Raw genomic sequence first — 23,553 nt, 5'->3', positions numbered from 1 at the left:
GCTCTATGTAGTACTGTGGAATAGAGTTCCATGTAGTCATGGCTCTATGTTGTACTGTGGAATAGAGTTCCATGTAGTCTTGGCTCTATGTAGTACTGTGGAATAGAGTTCCGTGTAGTCATGGCTCTATGTAGTACTGTGGAATCGAGTTCCATGTAGTCATGGCTCTATGAAGTACTGTGGAATAGAGTTCCATGTAGTCATGGCTCTATGAAGTACTGTGGAATAGAGTTCCATGTAGTCATGGCTCTATGTAGTACTGTGGAATAGAGTTCCATGTAGTCATGGCTCTATGTAGTACTGTGGAATAGAGTTCCATGTAGTCATGGCTCTATGTAGTACTGTGGAATAGAGTTCAATGTAGTCTTGGCTCTATGTAGTACTGTGGAATAGAGTTCCATGTAGTCATGGCTCTATGAAGTACTGTGGAATAGAGTTCCATGTAGTCATGGCTCTATGTAGTACTGTGGAATAGAGTTCCATGTAGTCATGGCTCTATGTAGTACTGTGGAATAGAGTTCCATGTAGTCATGACTCTATGTAGTACTGTGCACCTCCCATAGTCTGTTCTGGACTTGGGGACTGTGAAGAAACCTCCGGTGGCATGTCTTGTGGGGTATGTATGGGTGTCTGAGCTGTGTGCCTGTAGTTTAAACAGACCTCTGGTGGCATGTCTTGTGGGGTATGTATGGGTGTCTGAGCTGTGTGTTAGTAGTTTAAACAGACCTCTGGTGGCATGTCTTGTGGGGTATGCATGGGTGTCTGAGCTGTGTGCCAGTAGTTTAGACAGACAGCTCGATACATTCAACATGTCAATACCTCTCATAAATAAAAGTAGTGATGAAGTCAATCTCTCCTCCACTTTCAGCCAGGAGAGATTGACATGCATTTTATTAATATTATCACTCTGTATACTTTCAAGGGCCGTGCTGCCCTGTTCTGAGCCAATTGCAATTTTCCTAAGTCCTTTCTTGTGGCACCTGACCACACGACTGAACAGTAGTCAAGGTGCGACAAAACTAGGGCCTGTAGGACCTGCCTTGTTGATAGTGCTGTTAAGAAGGTAGAAACTAGGGCCTGTAGGACCTGCCTTGTTGATAGTGTTGTTAAGAAGGTAGAAACTAGGGCCTGTAGCACCTGCCTTGTTGATAGTGCTGTTAAAAAGGTAGAAACTAGGGCCTGCCTTGTTGATAGTGTTGTTAAGAAGGTAGAAACTAGGGCCTGTAGGACCTGCCTTGTTGATAGTGTTGTTAAGAAGGTAGAAACTAGGGCCTGTAGGACCTGCCTTGTTGATAGTGTTGTTGAGAAGGTAGAAACTAGGGCCTGTAGGACCTGCCTTGTTGATAGTGCTGTTAAGAAGGTAGAAACTAGGGCCTGTAGGACCTGCCTTGTTGATAGTGTTGTTAAGAAGGTAGAAACTAGGGCCTGTGGGACCTGCCTTGTTGATAGTGTCGATAAGAAGGTAGAAACTAGGACCTGTAGGACCTGCCTTGTTGATAGTGTTGTTAGGAAGGCAGAGCAGTGCTTTTTAATGGACAGACTTCTCCCCATTTTAACTACTACTGCATCAATATGATTTGAACATGAGTTTACAATCTAGTGTTTCTCCAAGCAGTTTAGTCACCTCAACTTGCTCCATTTACACATTATTCATTACAAGATTTAGTGTATAGTGTTTAGTATAGTGTATGTAGTATAGTATAGTAAAGTGTTGATTCATCCGCATACGTAGACACACTGGCTTTATTCAAATTTCTCCCATACAAGTGAATGATTTGTTCCAAAACAATGCTTTTAGTTTTAGACATATTTAGGACTGACTTATTCCTTGCCACCCACTCTGAAACTAACTGCAGCTCTTTGTTGAGTGTTGCAGTCATTTCAGTCGCTGTAGTAGCTGACGTGTATAGTGTTGAGTGTTGCAGTCATTTCAGTTGCTGTAGTAGCTGATGTGTATAGTGTTGAGTGTTGCAGTCATTTCAGTTGCTGTAGTAGCTGACGTGTATAGTGTTGAGTGTTGCAGTCATTTCAGTCTCTGTAGTAGCTGACGTGTATAGTGTTGAGTGTTGCAGTCATTTCAGTCTCTGTAGTAGTTAACGTGTATAGTGTTGAGTGTTGCAGTCATTTCAGTTGCTGTAGTAGCTGACGTGTATAGTGTTGAGTGTTGCAGTCATTTCAGTCACTGTAGTAGCTGACGTGTGTAGTGTTGAGTGTTGCAGTCATTTCAGTCTCTGTAGTAGCTGACGTGTGTAGTGTTGAGTGTTGCAGTCATTTCAGTCGCTGTAGTAGCTGACGTGTATAGTGTTGAGTGTTGCAGTCATTTCAGTCGCTGTAGTAGCTGACGTGTATAGTGTTGAGTGTTGCAGTCATTTCAGTCGCTGTAGTAGCTGCCGTGTATAGTGTTGAGTGTTGCAGTCATTTCTGTCACTGTAGTAGCTGACGTGTGTAGTGTTGAGTGTTGCAGTCATTTCAGTCACTGTAGTAGCTGACGTGTATAGTGTTGCAGTCATATCAGTCACTGTAGTAGCTGACGTGTGTAGTGTTGAGTGTTGCAGTCATTTCAGTCACTGTAGTAGCTGACGTGTATAGTGTTGAGTGTTGCAGTCATTTCAGTCACTGTAGTAGCTAACGTGTGTAGTGTTGAGTGTTGCAGTCATTTCAGTCACTGTAGTAGCTGACGTGTATAGTGTTGAGTGTTGCAGTCATTTCAGTCGCTGTAGTAGCTGACGTGTATAGTGTTGAGTGTTGCAGTCATTACAGCCGCTGTAGTAGCTGACGTGTATAGTGTTGAGTGTTGCAGTCATTACAATCACTGTGGTAGCTGACGTGTATAGTGTTGAGTGTTGCAGTCATTTCAGTCGCTGTAGTAGCTGACGTGTATAGTGTTGAGTGTTGCAGTCATTTCAGTCGCTGTAGTAGCTGACGTGTATAGTGTTGAGTGTTGCAGTCATTTCAGTCGCTGTAGTAGCTGACATATATAGTGTTGCAGTCATTTCAGTTGCTGTAGTAGCTGACGTGTATAGTGTTGAGTGTTGCAGTCATTTCAGTGGCTGTAGTAGCTGACGTGTATAGTGTTGAGTGTTGCAGTCATTTCAGTCACTGTAGTAGCTGACGTGTGTAGTGTTGAGTGTTGCAGTCATTTCAGTCTCTGTAGTAGCTGACGTGTGTAGTGTTGAGTGTTGCAGTCATTTCAGTCGCTGTAGTAGCTGACGTGTATAGTGTTGAGTGTTGCAGTCATTTCAGTTGCTGTAGTAGCTGACGTGTATAGTGTTGAGTGTTGCAGTCATTTCAGTCACTGTAGTAGCTGACGTGTATAGTGTTGAGTGTTGCAGTCATATCAGTCACTGTAGTAGCTGACATGTATAGTGTTGAGTGTTGCAGTCATTTCAGTCACTGTAGTAGCTGACGTGTGTAGTGTTGAGTGTTGCAGTCATTTCAGTCTCTGTAGTAGCTGACGTGTGTAGTGTTGAGTGTTGCAGTCATTTCAGTCACTGTAGTAGCTGACGTGTATAGTGTTGAGTCATTTCAGTCACTGTAGTAGCTGATGTGTATAGTGTTGAGTGTTGCAGTCATTTCAGTCACTGTAGTAGCTGACGTGTATAGTGTTGCAGTCATTTCAGTCGCTGTAGTAGCTGACGTGTATAGTGTTGCAGTCATTTCAGTCGCTGTAGTAGCTGACGTGTGTAGTGTTGAGTGTTGCAGTCATTTCAGTCACTGTAGTAGCTGACGTGTATAGTGTTGAGTCATTTCAGTCACTGTAGTAGCTGATGTGTATAGTGTTGAGTGTTGCAGTCATTTCAGTTGCTGTAGTAGCTGACGTGTATAGTGTTGCAGTCATTTCAGTCGCTGTAGTAGCTGACGTGTGTAGTGTTGAGTGTTGCAGTCATTTCAGTCACTGTAGTAGCTGACGTGTATAGTGTTGAGTCATTTCAGTCACTGTAGTAGCTGATGTGTATAGTGTTGAGTGTTGCAGTCATTTCAGTCACTGTAGTAGCTGACGTGTATAGTGTTGCAGTCATTTCAGTCGCTGTAGTAGCTGACGTGTATAGTGTTGCAGTCATTTCAGTGGCTGTAGTAGCTGACGTGTGTAGTGTTGAGTGTTGCAGTCATTTCAGTCGCTGATGTGTATAGTGTTGCAGTCATTTCAGTGGCTGTAGTAGCTGACGTGTGTAGTGTTGAGTGTTGCAGTCATTTCAGTCTCTGTAGTAGCTGACGTGTATAGTGTTGAGTGTTGCAGTCATTTCAGTGGCTGTAGTAGCTGACGTGTGTAGTGTTGAGTGTTGCAGTCATTTCAGTCGCTGTAGTAGCTGACGTGTATAGTGTTGAGTGTTGCAGTCATTTCAGCCGCTGTAGTAGCTGACATGTATAGTGTTGAGTGTTGCAGTCATTTCAGTTGCTGTAGTAGCTGACGTGTGTAGTGTTGAGTGTTGCAGTCATTTCAGTCGCTGTAGTAGCTGACATGTATAGTGTTGAGTGTTGCAGTCATTTCAGTCTCTGTAGTAGCTGACGTGTATAGTGTTGCAGTCATTTCAGTGGCTGTAGTAGCTGACGTGTGTAGTGTTGAGTGTTGCAGTCATTTCAGTGGCTGTAGTAGCTGACGTGTGTAGTGTTGAGTGTTGCAGTCATTTCAATCTCTGTAGTAGCTGACGTGTGTAGTGTTGAGTGTTGCAGTCATTTCAGTCGCTGTAGTAGCTGACGTGTATAGTGTTGAGTGTTGCAGTCATTTCAGTCGCTGATGTGTATAGTGTTGCAGTCATTTCAGTGGCTGTAGTAGCTGACGTGTGTAGTGTTGAGTGTTGCAGTCATTTCAGTCTCTGTAGTAGCTGACGTGTGTAGTGTTGAGTGTTGCAGTCATTTCAGTCGCTGTAGTAGCTGACGTGTATAGTGTTGAGTCATTTCAGTCACTGTAGTAGCTGACGTGTGTAGTGTTGAGTGTTGCAGTCATTTCAGTCGCTGTAGTAGCTGACATATATAGTGTTGCAGTCATTTCAGTTGCTGTAGTAGCTGACGTGTATAGTGTTGAGTGTTGCAGTCATTTCAGTGGCTGTAGTAGCTGACGTGTATAGTGTTGAGTGTTGCAGTCATTTCAGTCACTGTAGTAGCTGACGTGTGTAGTGTTGAGTGTTGCAGTCATTTCAGTCTCTGTAGTAGCTGACGTGTGTAGTGTTGAGTGTTGCAGTCATTTCAGTGGCTGTAGTAGCTGACGTGTGTAGTGTTGAGTGTTGCAGTCATTTCAGTCTCTGTAGTAGCTGACGTGTGTAGTGTTGAGTGTTGCAGTCATTTCAGTCGCTGTAGTAGCTGACGTGTATAGTGTTGAGTGTTGCAGTCATTTCAGTCGCTGATGTGTATAGTGTTGCAGTCATTTCAGTGGCTGTAGTAGCTGACGTGTGTAGTGTTGAGTGTTGCAGTCATTTCAGTCTCTGTAGTAGCTGACGTGTGTAGTGTTGAGTGTTGCAGTCATTTCAGTCGCTGTAGTAGCTGACGTGTATAGTGTTGAGTCATTTCAGTCACTGTAGTAGCTGACGTGTGTAGTGTTGAGTGTTGCAGTCATTTCAGTCGCTGTAGTAGCTGACGTGTGTAGTGTTGAGTGTTGCAGTCATTTCAGTCTCTGTAGTAGCTGACGTGTATAGTGTTGAGTGTTGCAGTCATTTCAGTCACTGTAGTAGCTGACGTGTATAGTGTTGAGTCATTTCAGTCACTGTAGTAGCTGACGTGTATAGTGTTGAGTCATTTCAGTCACTGTAGTAGCTGACGTGTATAGTGTTGAGTGTTGCAGTCATTTCAGTCGCTGTAGTAGCTGACGTGTATAGTGTTGAGTCATTTCAGTCACTGTAGTAGCTGACGTGTGTAGTGTTGAGTGTTGCAGTCATTTCAGTCGCTGTAGTAGCTGACGTGTGTAGTGTTGAGTGTTGCAGTCATTTCAGTCTCTGTAGTTGCTGACGTGTATAGTGTTGAGTGTTGCAGTCATTTCAGTCACTGTAGTAGCTGACGTGTATAGTGTTGAGTCATTTCAGTCACTGTAGTAGCTGACGTGTATAGTGTTGAGTCATTTCAGTCACTGTAGTAGCTGACGTGTATAGTGTTGAGTGTTGCAGTCATTTCAGTCGCTGTAGTAGCTGGCGTGTATAGTGTTGAGTCATTTCAGTCACTGTAGTAGCTGACGTGTGTAGTGTTGAGTGTTGCAGTCATTTCAGTCGCTGTAGTAGCTGACGTGTGTAGTGTTGAGTGTTGCAGTCATTTCAGTCTCTGTAGTTGCTGACGTGTATAGTGTTGAGTGTTGCAGTCATTTCAGTCACTGTAGTAGCTGACGTGTATAGTGTTGAGTCATTTCAGTCACTGTAGTAGCTGACGTGTATAGTGTTGAGTCATTTCAGTCACTGTAGTAGCTGACGTGTATAGTGTTGAGTGTTGCAGTCATTTCAGTCGCTGTAGTAGCTGACGTGTATAGTGTTGAGTCATTTCAGTCACTGTAGTAGCTGACGTGTGTAGTGTTGAGTGTTGCAGTCATTTCAGTCGCTGTAGTAGCTGACGTGTGTAGTGTTGAGTGTTGCAGTCATTTCAGTCTCTGTAGTAGCTGACGTGTATAGTGTTGAGTGTTGCAGTCATTTCAGTCACTGTAGTAGCTGACGTGTATAGTGTTGAGTCATTTCAGTCACTGTAGTAGCTGACGTGTATAGTGTTGAGTCATTTCAGTCACTGTAGTAGCTGACGTGTATAGTGTTGAGTGTTGCAGTCATTTCAGTCGCTGTAGTAGCTGACGTGTATAGTGTTGAGTCATTTCAGTCACTGTAGTAGCTGACGTGTGTAGTGTTGAGTGTTGCAGTCATTTCAGTCACTGTAGTAGCTGACGTGTATAGTGTTGAGTCATTTCAGTCACTGTAGTAGCTGACGTGTATAGTGTTGAGTGTTGCAGTCATTTCAGTCATCCACATACATAGACACTCTGGCTTCACTCAAAGTCAGTGTCATGTTGTCAATTTCTGTTGTTAATTTGTTTACTGTTAAATAGCATTGTATCTGGTCAAACACCATTTTTTTCCAGAAGTTTACTAAGGGTTGGTAACAGGCTGATTGGTCAGCTGTTTGAGCCAGTAAAGGGTTCTTAAAGGGTTTTTTGGAACGCTGGCAGGTTCTCCTCAGTGTTTAATTGTCTCTTGTTGCTAATGGAAGTATAATGTAATTCCTCATGTGTAAATATTGACTTCATCAGGGACCCAGTGGAATTATAGCCTGGAGCTAAATCCTCCATTTTGTCTTACAGTTTGTCCCAAATTACATTATATTCCCTATATAGTGCACTACTTTTGAGCAGAGCCCTATGGACCCCTTATGGGCCCTGATCAAAAGTAGTGCACTATAAAGGGAATAGGGTATAATTTGGGATGCAACCCTTCTGGGCTGGAAGTTCTGGGGGTTTAGTTCTCTGATGGGGCTTCATGGAGCCTCATTCTCTGCAAACCCAGATGGTAGCCTGTCCCCTGACAACTCTAAGCTGTTTCACTCTACCTGCAGGTGCATTTGCCAACCAAATCCCTCTCTCTTTCTTTCTCTCTCTCTCTCTCTCTCTCTCTCTCTCTCTCTCTCTCTCTCTCTCTAGTCTCTCTCTCTCTCTAGTCTCTCTCTCTCTAGTCTCTCTCTCTCTCTTTCTCTCTCTCTCTCTAGTCTCCCTCTCTCTATCTCTCTAGTCTCCCTCTCTCTCTCCCCCTCTCTCTAGTCTCCCTCTCTCTCTCTCTCTAGTCTCCCTCTCTCTCTCTCTAGTCTCCCTCTCTCTCTCTCCCTCTCTCTCCCTCTCTCTCTCTCTCTAGTCTCTCTCTCTCTCTCTCTCTCTCTCTCTCTCTCTCTCTCTCTAGTCTCTCTCTCTCTCTAGTCTCTCTCTCTAGTCTCTCTCTCTCTCTCTCTCTCTCTCTAGTCTCCCTCTCTCTATCTCTCTAGTCTCCCTCTCTCTCTCCCCCTCTCTCTAGTCTCCCTCTCTCTCTCTCTCTAGTCTCCCTCTCTCTCTCTCTAGTCTCCCTCTCTCTCTCTCCCTCTCTCTCTCCCTCTCTCTCTCTAGTCTCTCTCTCTCTCTGCCTCTCTCTCTAGTCTCTCTCTCTCTCTCTCTCTCTCTCTCTCTCTCAATTCAATTCAAGGGGCTTTATTGTCATGGGAAACATATGCTAACATTGCCAAAGCAAGTGAGGTAGATCATTTTCCAAAGTGAAATAAACAATAAAAATGAACAGTAAACATTACACATACAGAAGTTTCAAAACAATAAAGACATTACAAATGTCATATTATATATATACAGTGTTTTAACAATGTACAAATGGTTAAAGGACACAAGGGAAAATAAATAAGCATAAATATGGGTTGTATTTACAATGGTGTTTGTTCTTCACTGGTTGCTCTTTTCTTGCGGCAACAGGTCACAAATCTTGCTGCTGTGATGGCACACTGTGGTATTTCACCCAGTAGATATGGGAGTTTATCAAAATTGGGTTTGTTTTCGAATTCTTTGTGGATCTGTGTAATCTGAGGGAAATATGTCTCTCTAATATGGTCATACATTGGGCAGGAGGTTAGGAAGTCTGTACATAGTCTAAAGCTTTCCTTAAGATTGGGTCAGTCACAGTGGTCAGGTATTCTGCCACTGTGCCATCTCTCTGTTTAAGGCCAAATAGCATTCTAGTTTGCTCTGTTTTTTTGTTAATTCTTTCCAATGTGTCAAGTAATTATCTTTTTGTTTTCTCATGATTTGGTTGGGTCTAATTGTGTTGCTGTCCTGGGGCTCTGTGGGGTCTGTTTGTGTTTCTGAACAGAGCCCCAGGACCAGCTTGCTTAAGGGGCTCTTCTCCAGGTTCATCTCTATGTAGGTGATGGCTTTGTTATGGAAGGTTTGGGAATCGCTTCCTTTTAGGTGGTTGTCGAATTTAACTGCTATTTTCTGGATTTAGATCATTAGCAGGTATCGGCCTAATTCTCAATTTAGTGTTTGTCTCAATTTGGTGTTTGTCCCATTTTGTGAAGTCTTGGTTGGTGAGCGGACCCCAGATCTCTGGTCTCTCTCTAGTCTCTCTCTCTCTCTCTCTCTCTCTAGTCTCTCTCTAGTCTCCCTCTCTCTCTCTCTCGTCTCTCTCTCTCTCTCTCTCTCTCTCTCTCCCGTCTCTCTCTCTCGTCTCTCTCTAGTCTCTCTCTCTAATCTCTCTCTCTCTAGTCTTTCTTTCTCTCTCTGTCTCTCTATCTCCCTCTCTTTCTCTCTCTCTAGTCTCTCTCTCTCTAGTCTCTCTCTCTCTTTAGTCTCTCTCTAGTCTCTCTCTCTCTCTTTAGTCTCTCTCTCTCTCTCTCTCTATCCCCCCCCCCCGCAGGTCTGTTTGTGTTCAGCCTGTTTGCCAACCAAGTCTCTCTGTCTTCCCCTGCAGGTGTGTTTGCATTCGGCCTTTTTGCAACAGACATCTTTGTGAACGCTGGCCAGGTAGTGACGGGTAACCTGGCGCCGTACTTCCTGTCTGTGTGTAAGCCCAACTACACCGGCACCGAGTGTCGCTTCAACCACCAGTTCATCTCCAACGGTAACATCTGTACCGGCAGCCCGGTCGTCGTGGAGAAGGCTCGACGCTCCTTCCCTTCCAAAGACGCGTCGCTCAGCGTCTACTCTGCTGTCTACGTCACGGTGAGTTTTCCTAAGAGAGAGGGGAGTGTGGTAGGGGAGAGTGGATTCTCAGGAGAGAGGGGAGTGTGGTAGAGGAGAGTGAATGCTCAGGAGAGAGGGGAGTTTGGTAGGGGAGAGTGAATTCTCAGGAGAGAGGGGAGTGTGGTAGGGGAGAGTGAATGCTCAGGAGAGAGAGGGGAGTGTAGTAGGGGAGAGTGAATGCTCAGGAGAGAGGGGAAAGGGGTAGAGGAGAGTGAATGCTCAGGAGAGAGGGGAGTGTGTTAGGGGAGAGTGAATGCTCAGGAGAGAGGGGAAAGGGGTAGAGGAGAGTGAATGCTCAGGAGAGAGGGGAGTGTGGTAGGGGAGAGTGAATGCTCAGGAGAGAGGGGAAAGGGGTAGAGGAGAGTGAATGCTCAAGAGAGAGGGGAGTGTGGTAGGGGAGAGTGAATGCTCAGGAGAGAGGGGAGTGTGGTAGGCGAGAGTGAATGCTCAGGCGAGAGGGGGGAGTGTGGTAGGGGAGAGTGAATGCTCAGGAGAGAGAGGAGTATGGTAGGGGAGAGTGAATACTCAGGAGAGAGAGGGGAGTGTGGTAGGGGAGAGTGAATGCTCAGGAGAGAGGGGAAAGGGGTAGAGGAGAGTGAATGCTCAGGAGAGAGGGGAGTGTGGTAGGGAAGAGTGACTGCTCAGGAGAGAGGGGAGTGTGGTAGGGGAGAGTGAATGCTCAGGAGAGGGGAGTGTGGTAGGGGAGAGTGAATGCTCAGGAGAGAGGAGTGGAGGAGAGTGAATGCTCAGGAGAGAGGGGAGAGGGGTACAGGAGAGTGAATGCTCAGGAGACAGAGGAGTGTGGTAGGGGAGAGTGAATGCTCAGGAGAGAGGGGAGTGTGGTAGGGGAGAGTAAATGCTCAGGAGAGAGGGGTGTGGTAGGGGAGAGTGAATGCTCAGGAGAGAGGGGAGTGTGGTAGGGGAGTGTGAATGCTCAGGAGAGAGAGAGTGTGGTAGGGGAGAGTGAATGCTCAGGAGAGAGAGGAGTGTGGTAGGGGAGAGTGAATGCTCAGGAGAGAGGGGAGTGTGGTAGGGAGAGTGAATGCTCAGGAGAGAGGGGAGTGTGGTAGGGGAGAGTGAATGCTCAGGAGAGAGGGGAGTGTGGTAGGGGAGAGTGAATGCTCAGGAGAGAGAGGGAGTGTGGTAGGGGAGAGCTGAATGCTCAGGAGGGGAGGGGAGAGAGAGTGTGGTAGGGGAGAGTGAATGCTCAGGAGAGAGAGGAGTGTGGTAGGGGAGAGTGAATGCTCAGGAGAGAGGGGAGTGTGGTAGGGGAGAGTGAATGCTCAGGAGAGAGAGGGAGTGTGGTAGGGGAGAGTGAATGCTCAGGAGAGAGGGGAGAGGGGTACAGGAGAGTGAATGCTCAGGAGACAGAGGAGTGTGGTAGGGGAGAGTGAATGCTCAGGAGAGAGGGGAGTGTGGTAGGGGAGAGTGAATGCTCAGGAGAGAGAGGGAGTGTGGTAGGGGAGAGTGAATGCTCAGGAGAGAGGGGAGTGTGGTAGGGGAGAGTGAATGCTCAGGAGAGAGAGGGGAGTGTGGTAGGGGAGAGTGAATGCTCAGGAGAGAGGGGAGTGTGGTAGGGGAGAGTGAATGCTCAGGAGAGAGGGGAGTGTGGTAGGGGAGAGTGAATGCTCAGGAGAGAGAGGGAGTGTGGTAGGGAGAGGTAGGGGTAGAGTGAATGCTCAGGAGAGAGAGGGGAGTGTGGTAGGGGAGAGTGAATGCTCAGAGAGAGGGGAGTGTGGTAGGGGAGAGTGAATGCTCAGGAGAGAGGGAGTGTGGTAGGGGAGAGTGAATGCTCAGGAGAGAGGGGAGTGTGGTAGGGGAGAGTGAATGCTCAGGAGAGAGGGGAGTGTGGTAGGGAGAGTGAATGCTCAGGAGAGAGGGAGTGTGGTAGGGGAGAGTGAATGCTCAGGAGAGAGAGGAGTGTGGTAGGGGAGAGTGAATGCTCAGGAGAGAGGGGAGTGTGGTAGGGAGAGTGAATGCTCAGGAGAGAGGGGAGTGTGGTAGGGGAGAGTGAATGCTCAGGAGAGAGGGGAGTGTGGTAGGGGAGAGTGAATGCTCAGGAGAGAGGGGAGTGTGGTAGGGGAGAGTGAATGCTCAGGAGAGAGGGGAGTGTGGTAGGGGAGAGTGAATGCTCAGGAGAGAGGTGAGTGTGGTAGGGGAGAGTGAATGCTCAGGAGAGAGGGAGTGTGGTAGGGGAGAGTGAATGCTCAGAGAGAGGGGAGTGTGGTAGGGGAGAGTGAATGCTCAGGAGAGAGGGGAGTGTGGTAGGGGAGAGTGAATGCTCAGGAGAGAGGGGTGTGGTAGGGGAGAGTGAATGCTCAGGAGAGAGGGGAGTGTGGTAGGGGAGAGTGAATGCTCAGGAGAGAGGGAGTATGGTAGGGGAGAGTGAATGCTCAGGAGAGAGGGGAGTGTGGTAGGGGAGTGTGAATGCTCAGGAGAGAGAGGAGTGTGGTAGGGGGAGTGAATGCTCAGGAGAGAGGGGAGTGTGGTAGGGGAGAGTGAATGCTCAGGAGAGAGGGGAGTGTGGTAGGGGAGAGTGAATTCTCAGGAGAGAGGGGAGTGTGGTAGGGAAGAGTGAATGCTCAGGAGAGAGGGGAGTGTGGCAGGGGAGAGTGAATGCTCAGGAGAGAGGGGAGTGTGGCAGGGGAGAGTGAATGCTCAGGAGTGAGGGGAGTGTGGTAGGGGAGAGTGAATGCTCAGGAGAGAGGGAGTGTGGTAGGGGAGAGTGAATGCTCAGGAGAGAGGGAGTTTGGTAGGGGAGAGTGAATGCTCAGGAGAGAGGGGAGTGTGGTAGGGGAGAGTGAATGCTCAGGAGAGAGAGGAGTGTGGTAGGGGAGAGTGAATGCTCAGGAGAGAGAGGAGTGTGGTAGGGGAGAGTGAATGCTCAGGAGAGAGGGGAGTGTGGTAGGGGAGAGTGAATGCTCAGGAGAGAGGGGAGTGTGGTAGGGGAGAGTGAATGCTCTCAGATCGCCAGGTGGAATCCAAGCAGCAGTGCAGCAGGCAACAGGAGTAGGTGTAACACTCACTTGGGAGAAGCTTATATTTCTGGAGCCAGATTTCTTGTAGAAAAGGCCCGGTGGATGGTCTTTGAACAGCAGGAGTGGGGCTTCAAAGACTTATGCCGCTTGTTGGGCCCAAAGGCTTCGACACATTTCACTTCACACATCAGTGCTAATTGTTGTTGTATCTGGACTGTCCTAGCAATCCTGGCAGCCTTAACTCAGCATTCAGTCCCCATAAAGTCAAATATATCATTGTAATGTACTTTCTTTTTCATTTTACTTTTCTTCTTGGCTTTGAAAATAGCTTCAGACCAAACACTGCTCACTCAGTTCCAGGTTGAACGGTGTCCTCAGGTCTCTGCTGTTTGTTTGCTAGAGCACACTTTGTATAGCTTGGAAAAATACAACTCTGGAAGCAGTTAAGTCTCCGGTTAATTTTGGTCAGAATTAGGTTTGAACTTTTGATCTGGGGCGAAGGTCATACTGTGGAGGGTACTGCATATGTCCCTGGCGAAAAATTCAAGTTTATATAACTCCAAACCTATCCTTTTGTTAAAAAAAAAGCTCACATGCAGCTGTGTCTTTCTCCCTCTCTCTCTCTCTCTCTCTCTCTCTCTCTTTCTCTCTCTCTCTCTCTCACACACACACATTCGGGTTGGTTTGATTTCATCAGCAACATCACACAGGGTTTGTTTGAATGCAGACTGGAGAGACCGTCTCGCCTGGACCTTAAATGTTGAAGTCACATTCTGCTCGCTCCAGATTATTTCCTGCAAAAACAATTACTCTGTCCCAGACACAACCCACCCTCAAAGTATGGTTGTGTTATCTCCCAGAACCATTGTAGGTGCAGAGCACTGTGTGGGACCCAGACCAGCACTGTGTGGGACCCAGACCAGCACTGTGTGGGACCCAGACCAGCACTGTGTGGGACCCAGACCAGCACTGTGTGGAAAAACACTGACAAATTTTATCCAATTTTGCAAAATATTTCTCGTGCCGAATTGGTAGATTGCTGGTGCTCGTCTTTCAGCGTGTCCATGGCTTTGTTAGATGTGTCCTCTTCTACTCCCTTTTACGGTGTCAGGACCCCGGATGCCCTTTCAAAAGTTATTTCTGCTCCTCTGCTGAACAGATGCAGTGCCTTAGACCACTGTACTGCGATGCAGTGCCTTAGACCACTGCGCCACCCGGGAGGCCCCGTAATACTTGCCTTTTATTAACATGGAGCAGCAGGGTAGCCTAGTGGTTAGAGGGTTGGACTAGTAACCGGAAGGTTGCAAGTTCAAACCCCCGAGCTGAAAAGGTACAAATCTGTCGTTCTGCCCCTGAACAGGCAGTTAACCCACTGTTCCTAGGCCGTCATTGAAAATAAGAATTTGTTCTTAACTGACTTGCCTAGTTAAATAAAGGTAAAATTAAAATTAAAATAAAAAGTATCAAGGGTGTTTCCTCACCCACGGCTCCAATTCTCTTTTTTCTTGCCTGTATCTTTTATTATTATAATTTTTTTCCCAATTTCGTGGTATCCTATTGTTAGTAGTTACTATCTTGTCTCATCGCTACAACTCCCGTACGGGCTCGGGAGAGACGAAGGTCGAGAGTCATGCGTCCTCTGAAACACAACCCAACCGCACTGATTCTTAACACAGCGCTCATCCAACCCGGAAGGCAGCCGCACCAATGTGTCAGAGGAAACACCGTGCGACCTGGTTAGCACGCACTGCCCACCACAAGAGTTGCTACTGCGCGATAAGACAAGGATATCCCTACCGACCAAGCCCTCCCTAACCCGGACGACGCTAGGCCAATTGTGCGTCGCCCCACGGACCTCCCAGCCGCGGCCGGCTGCGACAGAGCCTGGGCTCGAACCCACAGTCTTCTAGTGGCACAGCTAGCACTGCGATGCAGTGCCTTAGACCACTGTACTGCGATGCAGTTCCTTAGACCACTGTACTGCGATGCAGTGCCTTAGACCACTGTACTGCGATGCAGTGCATTAGAACACTGTACTGCGATGCAGTGCCTTAGACCACTGTAGTGCGATGCAGTGCCTTAGACCACTGTACTGCGATGCAGTGCCTTAGACCACTGTACTGCGATGCAGTGCCTTAGACCACTGTACTGCGATGCAGTGCCTTAGACCACTGCGCCACCCGGGAGGCCCCGTAATACTTGCCTTTTATTAACATTTTTCCCAAGGTACTGTAGGTGCTTAATAAATGTGTCAAGCTACCTAATGATTTCGGTGAATGACGACACTAGAGTACACTAATTTACCAAGGGAGAGTCTGCGGAAGGTTGATGTGGATCACAGGAAGTTGTAAGATTCCACCCTCCCGACTCAAATACCAGTGTTCCCAGGTCGACCACGGTAGTTTTCCTATTTCCACCTAATTCGATCTCAGTTATGTAGCCGAATAGGATTCAAACCAACCTCCTTACTAAGTTTTAACAGTCAATACACATAAATTGTTCTCAAATACCTTCGTAATACTACTACTGTTCTCCAACCACCTTCTTAATTTACAGGAAACTGTCATTTTCGTCTACCGACAATGTTTCGTCCTTTACGGGTTCGTTATCAATGGAAAACGCCTATGTCTTCCTCCTGGTATGACTTCCACAGGACTCGTTGAATAACGTAGACTTTCAATATGGACTTACTTCTCCGCAACCGAACGTACTAGTATACAAATGTGGCAACATCTCCATACTCCACACAATAAACAGACATGCCGTAGAGTCGGGACTTCAACCCCTCGTCCAAGGGGATGGTTAAACCCTCCTATGGGACTTCAACCCCTAGTCCTAGGGGATGGTTAAACCCTCCTAGGGGACTTCAACCCCTAGTCCTAGGGGATGATTAAACCCTCCTAGGGGATGGTTAAACCCTCCTAGGGGACTTCAACCCCTCATCCTAGGGGATGGTTAAACCCTCCTAGGTGATGGTTAAACCCTCCTAGGGGACTTCAACCCCTGGTCCTAGGGGATGGTTAAACCCTCCTAGGGGACTTCAACCCCTAGTCCTAGGGGATGATTAAACCCTCCTAGGGGATGGTTAAACCCTCCTAGGGGACTTCAACCCCTCATCCTAGGGGATGGTTAAACCCTCCTGGGTGATGGTTAAACCCTCCTAGGGGACTTCAACCCCTCGTCCTAGGAGATGGTTAAACCCTCCTATGGGACTTCAACCCCTAGTCCTAGGGGATGAGGGACTTCAACCCCTGGTCCTAGGGGATGATTAAACCCTCCTAGGGGACTTCAACCCCTCGTCCTAGGGGATGATTAAACCCTCCTAGGGGACTTCAACCCCTGGTCCTAGGGGATGATTAAACCCTCCTAGGGGACTTCAACCCCTCGTCCTAGGGGATGGTTAAACCCTCCTAGGGGACTTCAACCCCTCGTCCTAGGGGATGGTTAAACCCTCCTAGGGGACTTCAACCCCTCGTCCTAGGGGCTGGTTAAACCCTCCTAGGGCACTTCAACCCCTCATCCTCGGGGATGATTAAACCCTCCTAGGGAACTTCAACCCCTCGTCCTAGGGGATGGTTAAACCCTCCTAGGTGACTTCAACCCCTCGTCCTAGGGGATGGTTAAACCCTCCTAGGTGATGGTTAAACCCTCCTAGGGGACTTCAACCCCTCGTCCTAGGGGATGGTTAAACCCTCCTAGGTGATGGTTAAACCCTCCTAGGGGACTTCAACCCCTCGTCCTAGGGGATGATTAAACCCTCCTAGGGGACTTCAACCCCTCATCCTAGGGGATGGTTAAACCCTCCTAGGGGACTTCAACCCCTCGTCCTAGGGGATGATTAAACCCTCCTAGGGGACTTCAACCCCTCGTCCTAGGGGATGGTTAAACCCTCCTAGGGGACTTCACAACCCCTAGTCCAAGGGGATGGTTAAACCCTCCTAGGGGACTTCAACCCCTAGTCCCCTCCTAGGGGACTTCAACCCCTCGTCCTAGGGGCTGGTTAAACCCTCCTAGGGCACTTCAACCCCTCGTCCTAGGGGCTGGTTAAACCCTCCTAGGGCACTTCAACCCCTCATCCTCGGGGATGATTAAACCCTCCTAGGGAACTTCAACCCCTCGTCCTAGGGGATGGTTAAACCCTCCTAGGGGATTTCAACCCCTCGTCCTAGGGGCTGGTTAAACCCTCCTAGGTGACTTCAACCCCTCGTCCTAGGGGATGGTTAAACCCTCCTAGGTGATGGTTAAACCCTCCTAGGGGACTTCAACCCCTCGTCCTAGGGGATGGTTAAACCTTCCTAGGTGATGGTTAAACCCTCCTAGGGGACTTCAACCCCTCGTCCTAGGGGATGATTAAACCCTCCTAGGGGACTTCAACCCCTCATCCTAGGGGATGGTTAAACCCTCCTAGGGGACTTCAACCCCTCGTCCTAGGGGGTGGTTAAACCCTCCAAGGGGATGGTTAAACCCTCCTAGGGGACTTCAACCCCTCGTCCTAGGGGATGGTTAAACCCTCCTAGGGGACTTCAACCCCTTGTCCTAGGGGCTGGTTAAACCCTCCTAGGGGACTTCAACCCCTCATCCTAGGGGATGGTTAAACCCTCCTAGGGGCTGGTTAAACCCTCCTAGGGGACTTCAACCCCTCGTCCTAGGGGATGATTAAACCCTCCTAGGGGACTTTAACCCCTAGTCCTAGGGGATGATTAAACCCTCCTAGGGGACTTCAACCCCTGGTCCTAGGGGATGATTAAACCCTCCTAGGGGTCCTAGGGGATGATTAAACCCTCCTAGGGGACTTTAACCCCTAGTCCTAGGGGATGATTAAACCCTCCTAGGGGACTTCAACCCCTGGTCCTAGGGGATGATTAAACCCTCCTAGGGGACTTCAACCCCTCATCCTAGGGGATGGTTAAACCCTCCTAGGGAACTTCAACCCCTTGTCCTAGGGGATGATTAAACCCTCCTAGGGGATGATTAAACCCTCCTAGGGGTGGTTAAACCCTCCTAGGGGATGGTTAAATCCTCCTAGGGGATGATTAAACCCTCCTAGGGGACTTCAACCCCTCGTCCTAGGGGATGGTTAAACCCTCCTAGGGGACTTCAACCCCTCGTCCTAGGGGATGATTAAACCCTCCTAGAGGATGATTAAACCCTCCGAGGGGATGGTTAAACCCTCCTAGGGGACTTCAACCCCTCGTCCTAGGGGATGGTTAAACCCTCCTAGGGGACTTCAACCCCTCGTCCTAGGAGATGGTTAAACCCTCCTAGGCACGTAGTCCTTGCGGTGCATAGTCTAACCTATATGGGGGCTTACCCTCTTAAGCAGGCCGTCCCGGCAGTGCCCAGTCTAACCAATATAGGGGTTAAACCCCTAGGTATACTACCTGTCGTCTATACCCAGTTGGCCTACTGAATAAATACAGGCTTTCTAGGTCTGTTTCCCATCATTTATATTCAGCCTATGACCCTCATCTCCCCCAAGATGTCAGAAAGAGTTGAAACGGGTGTAGGAACTGTCATACCTCATTCTGTGTGCAGGTTCCTGTTCCACTGATTCGTAATCTTTAGTTTGACTGAATATCATGGTGAATCCTGCCGACAACACAAATTGTTAGGTTCTATAGTCTGGCACAATAATGAACCAGATGAACTCTGAGACAACTGAAGCTAGATTTATTCACCACAGTAGGTGTTGCAGTTGCCAAGACAACAATACAGCCACCCCCCTTATACCTCCCCCCCCCCGAGACACGCCCCCCCCCCCCTTATTTTTCTAGGATGAACACCTCTTTTACTGGGCAGATGGTGTTATCGTGTCCCGGCTTGAGTCCGGAACCTTCATACTCCTCCATGCCTCTCACAGGTCTTCCTATCAGTCAGGAGAGGCCTTGAGTTAAGGGAGTAAACAGTCCCTGCAGTCTACTGCAGTCCACTACATAATGACTCTTCTCATACACAAGGAGAACACTGTTTTCAATCTCCAAGAATATGTAAAAACAATCTATTCATACAAAGAGGATATGATGATGTAACACAGTAAATATATAAAACTGTAATGTACAACCTAAACCACTAAACTCATAACATGTTTTTATGGTGATGAGTGGTTTTATGGTGGTGAACATGTTTTAAGGTGATGAGAGTAATGATGATGAGATTGATGGTGACGAGAATGATGATGGTGGTGATGGTGATGATGGTGAGGATGATGGTGATGATGTGACTGATGATGATGGTGATGACTAAACACAAACTGACAGTTTGTGTCAAATCACCACCTTCCGGAGACACCTGAAACCCCACCTCTTTAAGGAATACCTAGGATAGGATAAAGTAATCCTTCTCACTCCCCCCTTAAAAGATTTAGATGCACTATTGTAAAGTGGCTGTTCCACTGGATGTCTTAAGGTGAATGCACCAATTTGTAAGTCGCTCTGGATAAGAGCGTCTGCTAAATGACTTAAATGTAAATGTAAAGGGATATGTATTCCTACTGTGTTACAGAAGCTGGTAATTCAGTCATAGTGTTGTCTCTTATCGAGCTCTGTTTTACAGAGGCAGGCTGCTCCGTTCATAGAGATGGATTATTTTTGAATCTCTGTGGTTTTGTCTCACCATGTTCTGGTGTCTTGTTGTTCCAGATGTACATCACTAGCACCATAAAGACTAAGAGTAGTCGCCTGGCCAAACCGGTGCTGTGCCTGGGTACCCTGTGTACAGCATTCCTCACCGGGCTCAACCGGGTCTCGGAGTACCGGAACCACTGTTCTGATGTCATCGCTGGGTTCGTCCTGGGCAGCTCTATCGCTCTCTTCCTGGTGAGGACTAACTTTTCTTTTTCTCTGTTTCTTTTTCTCTTCCTGGTGAGGACTAATGTTTATTTATCTCTTCCTGGTGAGGACTAATGTTTCTGTATCTCTTCCTGGTGAGGACTAATGTTTCTGTATCTCTTCCTGGTGAGGACTAACTTTTATTTATCTCTTCCTGGTGAGGACTAATGTTTATTTATCTCTTCCTGGTGAGGACTAATGTTTCTGTATCTCTTCCTGGTGAGGACTAACGTTTATTTATCTCTTCCTGGTGAGGACTAACGTTTATTTATCTCTTCCTGGTGAGGACTAACGTTTATTTATCTCTTCCTGGTGAGGACTAACGTTTATTTATCTCTTCCTGGTGAGGACTAACGTTTATTTATCTCTTCCTGGTGAGGACTAATGTTTATTTATCTCTTCCTGGTGAGGACTAACGTTTATTTATCTCTTCCTGGTGAGGACTAACGTTTATTTATCTCTTCCTGGTGAGGACTAACGTTTATTTATGTCTTCCTGTTGAGGACTAACGTTTATTTATCTCTTCCTGGTGAGGACTAATGTTTATTTATTTCTTCCTGGTGAGGATTACCAGACACTGGGTGACAAATTCACCTTTCGGCAGGACAATAACCTTAAACACAATGACAAATATACACTGAGTGTACCTGACATTAGGAACACCTTCCCAATATTGAGTTGCACCCCACTTTTGCCCTCAGAACAGCCTCAGTTTGTCAGGGAATGGACTCTACACGGTATGTAAAGCGTTCCACAGGGATGCTGGTCCATGTTGACTCCAATGCTTCCCACAGTTGTGTCAAGTTGGCTGGATGTCCTTTGGATGGTCGGCCATTATTGATACCCACAGGAAACTGTTGAGTTTGAAAATCCCAGCAGTGTTTGCAGTCCTTGACACAAACCGGTGCTCCTGGAACCTACTACCAGGCCCCATTCAAAGTCACTTAAATCTTTTTTCTGTTTACCCTCTGATTGGCACACATACACAATCCATGTCTCCATTGTCTCAGGGCTTAAAAACCCTTATTTATCCTGTGTTCTCCCATTGATCTACACTGATTGATTTAAGAGGATTTAACAAGTGACATCAATAAGTCTATGTCATGGAAAGTGTAGGTGTTCTTAATGTTTTGTCAACTCTCCTGTATGTCTCCTTTTGTTTTAGGGTATGTGTGTGGTGAACAACTTTAAAGGAGCCCACTCGACTGCCACCAAGCAGAAGACTGAAGATTACCGTGGTCTCCCTCTAATGACCTTTCCCCGCGTCCAGAGCCCCCTGGAGACACTCAGCGCACAGGTAACTTAACACTACTGTTCAATACTACTGCACAGGTAACCACTTAACACTACTGTTCAATAATACTGCACAGGTAACCACTTAACACTACTGTTCAATACTACTGCACAGGTAACCACTTAACACTACTGTTCAATAATACTGCACAGGTAACTTAACACTACTGTTCAATACTACTGCACAGGTAACCACTTAACACTACTGTTCAATAATACTGCACAGGTAACCACTTAACACTACTGTTCAATATTACTGCACAGGTAACCACTTAACACTACTGTTCAATACTACTGCACAGGTAACCACTTAACACTACTGTTCAATACTACTGCACAGGTAACCACTTAACACTACTGTTCAATACTACTGCACAGGTAACCACTTAACACTACTGTTCAATAATACTGCACAGGTAACTTAACACTACTGTTCAATACTACTGCACAGGTAACCACTTAACACTACTGTTCAATAATACTGCACAGGTAACCACTTAACACTACTGTTCAATAATACTGCACAGGTAACTTAACACTACTGTTCAATACTACTGCACAGGTAACCACTTAACACTACTGTTCATTATTACTGCACAGGTAACCCACTTAACACTACTGTTCAATACTACTGCACAGGTAACTTAACACTACTGTTCAATACTACTGCACTTAACACTACTGTTCAGTATTACTGCACAGGTAACCACTTAACACTACTGTTCAATAATACTGCACAGGTAACTTAACACTACTGTTCAATACTACTGCACAGGTAACCACTTAACACTACTGTTCAATAATACTGCACAGGTAACTTAACACTACTGTTCAATATTACTGCACAGGTAACCACTTAACACTACTGTTCAATATTACTGCACAGGTAACCACTTAACACTACTGTTAAATAATACTGCACAGGTAACTTAACACTACTGTTCAATACTACTGCACAGGTAACCACTTAACACTACTGTTCAATACTACTGCACAGGTAACCACTTAACACTACTGTTCAATACTACTGCACAGGTAACCACTTAACACTACTGTTCAATACTACTGCACAGGTAACTTAACACTACTGTTCAATACTACTGCACTTAACACTACTGTTCAGTATTACTGCACAGGTAACCACTTAACACTACTGTTCAATATTACTGCACTTAACACTACTGTTCAATACTACTGCACAGGTAACTTAACACTACTGTTCAATAATACTGCACAGGTAACCACTTAACACTACTGTTCAATATTACTGCACAGGTAACCACTTAACACTACTGTTCAACATTACTGCACAGGTAACCACTTAACACTACTGTTCAATACTACTGCACAGGTAACCACTTAACACTACTGTTCAATATTACTGCACAGGTAACTTAACACTACTGTTCAATACTACTGCACAGGTAACCACTTAACACGACTGTTCAATACTACTGCACAGGTAACCACTTAACACTACTGTTCAATACTACTGCACAGGTAACCACTTAACACTACTGTTCAATACTACTGCACAGGTAACCACTTAACACTACTGTTCAATACTACTGCACAGGTAACCACTTAACACTACTGTTCAATACTACTGCACAGGTAACCACTTAACACTACTGTTCAATACTACTGCACAGGTAACCACTTAACACTACTGTTCAATACTACTGCACAGGTAACTTAACACTACTGTTCAATACTACTGCACTTAACACTACTGTTCAGTATTACTGCACAGGTAACCACTTAACACTACTGTTCAATATTACTGCACTTAACACTACTGTTCAATACTACTGCACAGGTAACTTAACACTACTGTTCAATACTACTGCACAGGTAACCACTTAACACTACTGTTCAATATTACTGCACAGGTAACCACTTAACACTACTGTTCAATATTACTGCACAGGTAACCACGTGACACTACTGTTCAATACTACTGCACAGGTAACCACTTAACACTACTGTTCAATACTACTGCACAGGTAACCACTTAACACTACTGTTCAATACTACTGCACAGGTAACCACTTAACACTACTGTTCAATACTACTGCACAGGTAACTTAACACTACTGTTCAATACTACTGCACAGGTAACCACTTAACACTACTGTTCAATAATACTGCACAGGTAACTTAACACTACTGTTCAATACTACTGCACAGGTAACCACTTAACACTACTGTTCAATACTACTGCACAGGTAACTTAACACTACTGTTCAATACTACTGCACTTAACACTACTGTTCAATACTACTGCACAGGTAACCACTTAACACTACTGTTCAATACTACTGCACAGGTAACCACTTAACACTACTGTTCAATACTACTGCACAGGTAACCACTTAACACTACTGTTCAATACTACTGCACAGGTAACCACTTAACACTACTGTTCAATATTACTGCACAGGTAACTTAACACTACTGTTCAATATTACTGCACAGGTATCCACTTAACACTACTGTTCAATACTACTGCACAGGTAACCTACTATACTGTATCATACTATACTGTATCATACTATACTATACTGTATCATACTATACTATACTATACTGTATCATACCATACTGAACTATACTGTATCATACTATACTGAACTATACTGTATCATACTATTCTGAACTATACTGTATCATACTATACTGAACTATACTGTATCATACCATACTGTACTATACTGTATCATACCATACTGAACTATACTGTATCATACTATACTGTACTATACTGTATCATACTATACTATAC

At 46.2% G+C, this 23,553-nt stretch overlaps 1 protein-coding gene across 1 annotated transcript in view; it reads left to right on the top strand.

Moving 5' to 3' along the window:
- LOC115115126 (phospholipid phosphatase-related protein type 1) overlaps positions 1-23,553 on the top strand; it is a 124,215-nt gene that overhangs the window by 61,653 nt on the left and 39,009 nt on the right. The window contains exons 3-5 of the mRNA XM_065007685.1: positions 9,399-9,649; positions 19,287-19,463; positions 20,641-20,772. Of these exons, the coding sequence (XP_064863757.1) occupies positions 9,399-9,649; positions 19,287-19,463; positions 20,641-20,772 (560 nt within the window). The remainder of the gene's footprint in view (positions 1-9,398; positions 9,650-19,286; positions 19,464-20,640; positions 20,773-23,553) is intronic.

The sequence above is a fragment of the Oncorhynchus nerka genome, linkage group LG22, assembly GCF_034236695.1.
Source record: "Oncorhynchus nerka isolate Pitt River linkage group LG22, Oner_Uvic_2.0, whole genome shotgun sequence".
In the NCBI taxonomy this organism is placed as follows: domain Eukaryota; kingdom Metazoa; phylum Chordata; class Actinopteri; order Salmoniformes; family Salmonidae; genus Oncorhynchus; species Oncorhynchus nerka.
The sequence above is the reverse complement of the archived record's forward strand: the minus strand, read 5'-3'. Positions and strand labels throughout refer to the sequence as shown.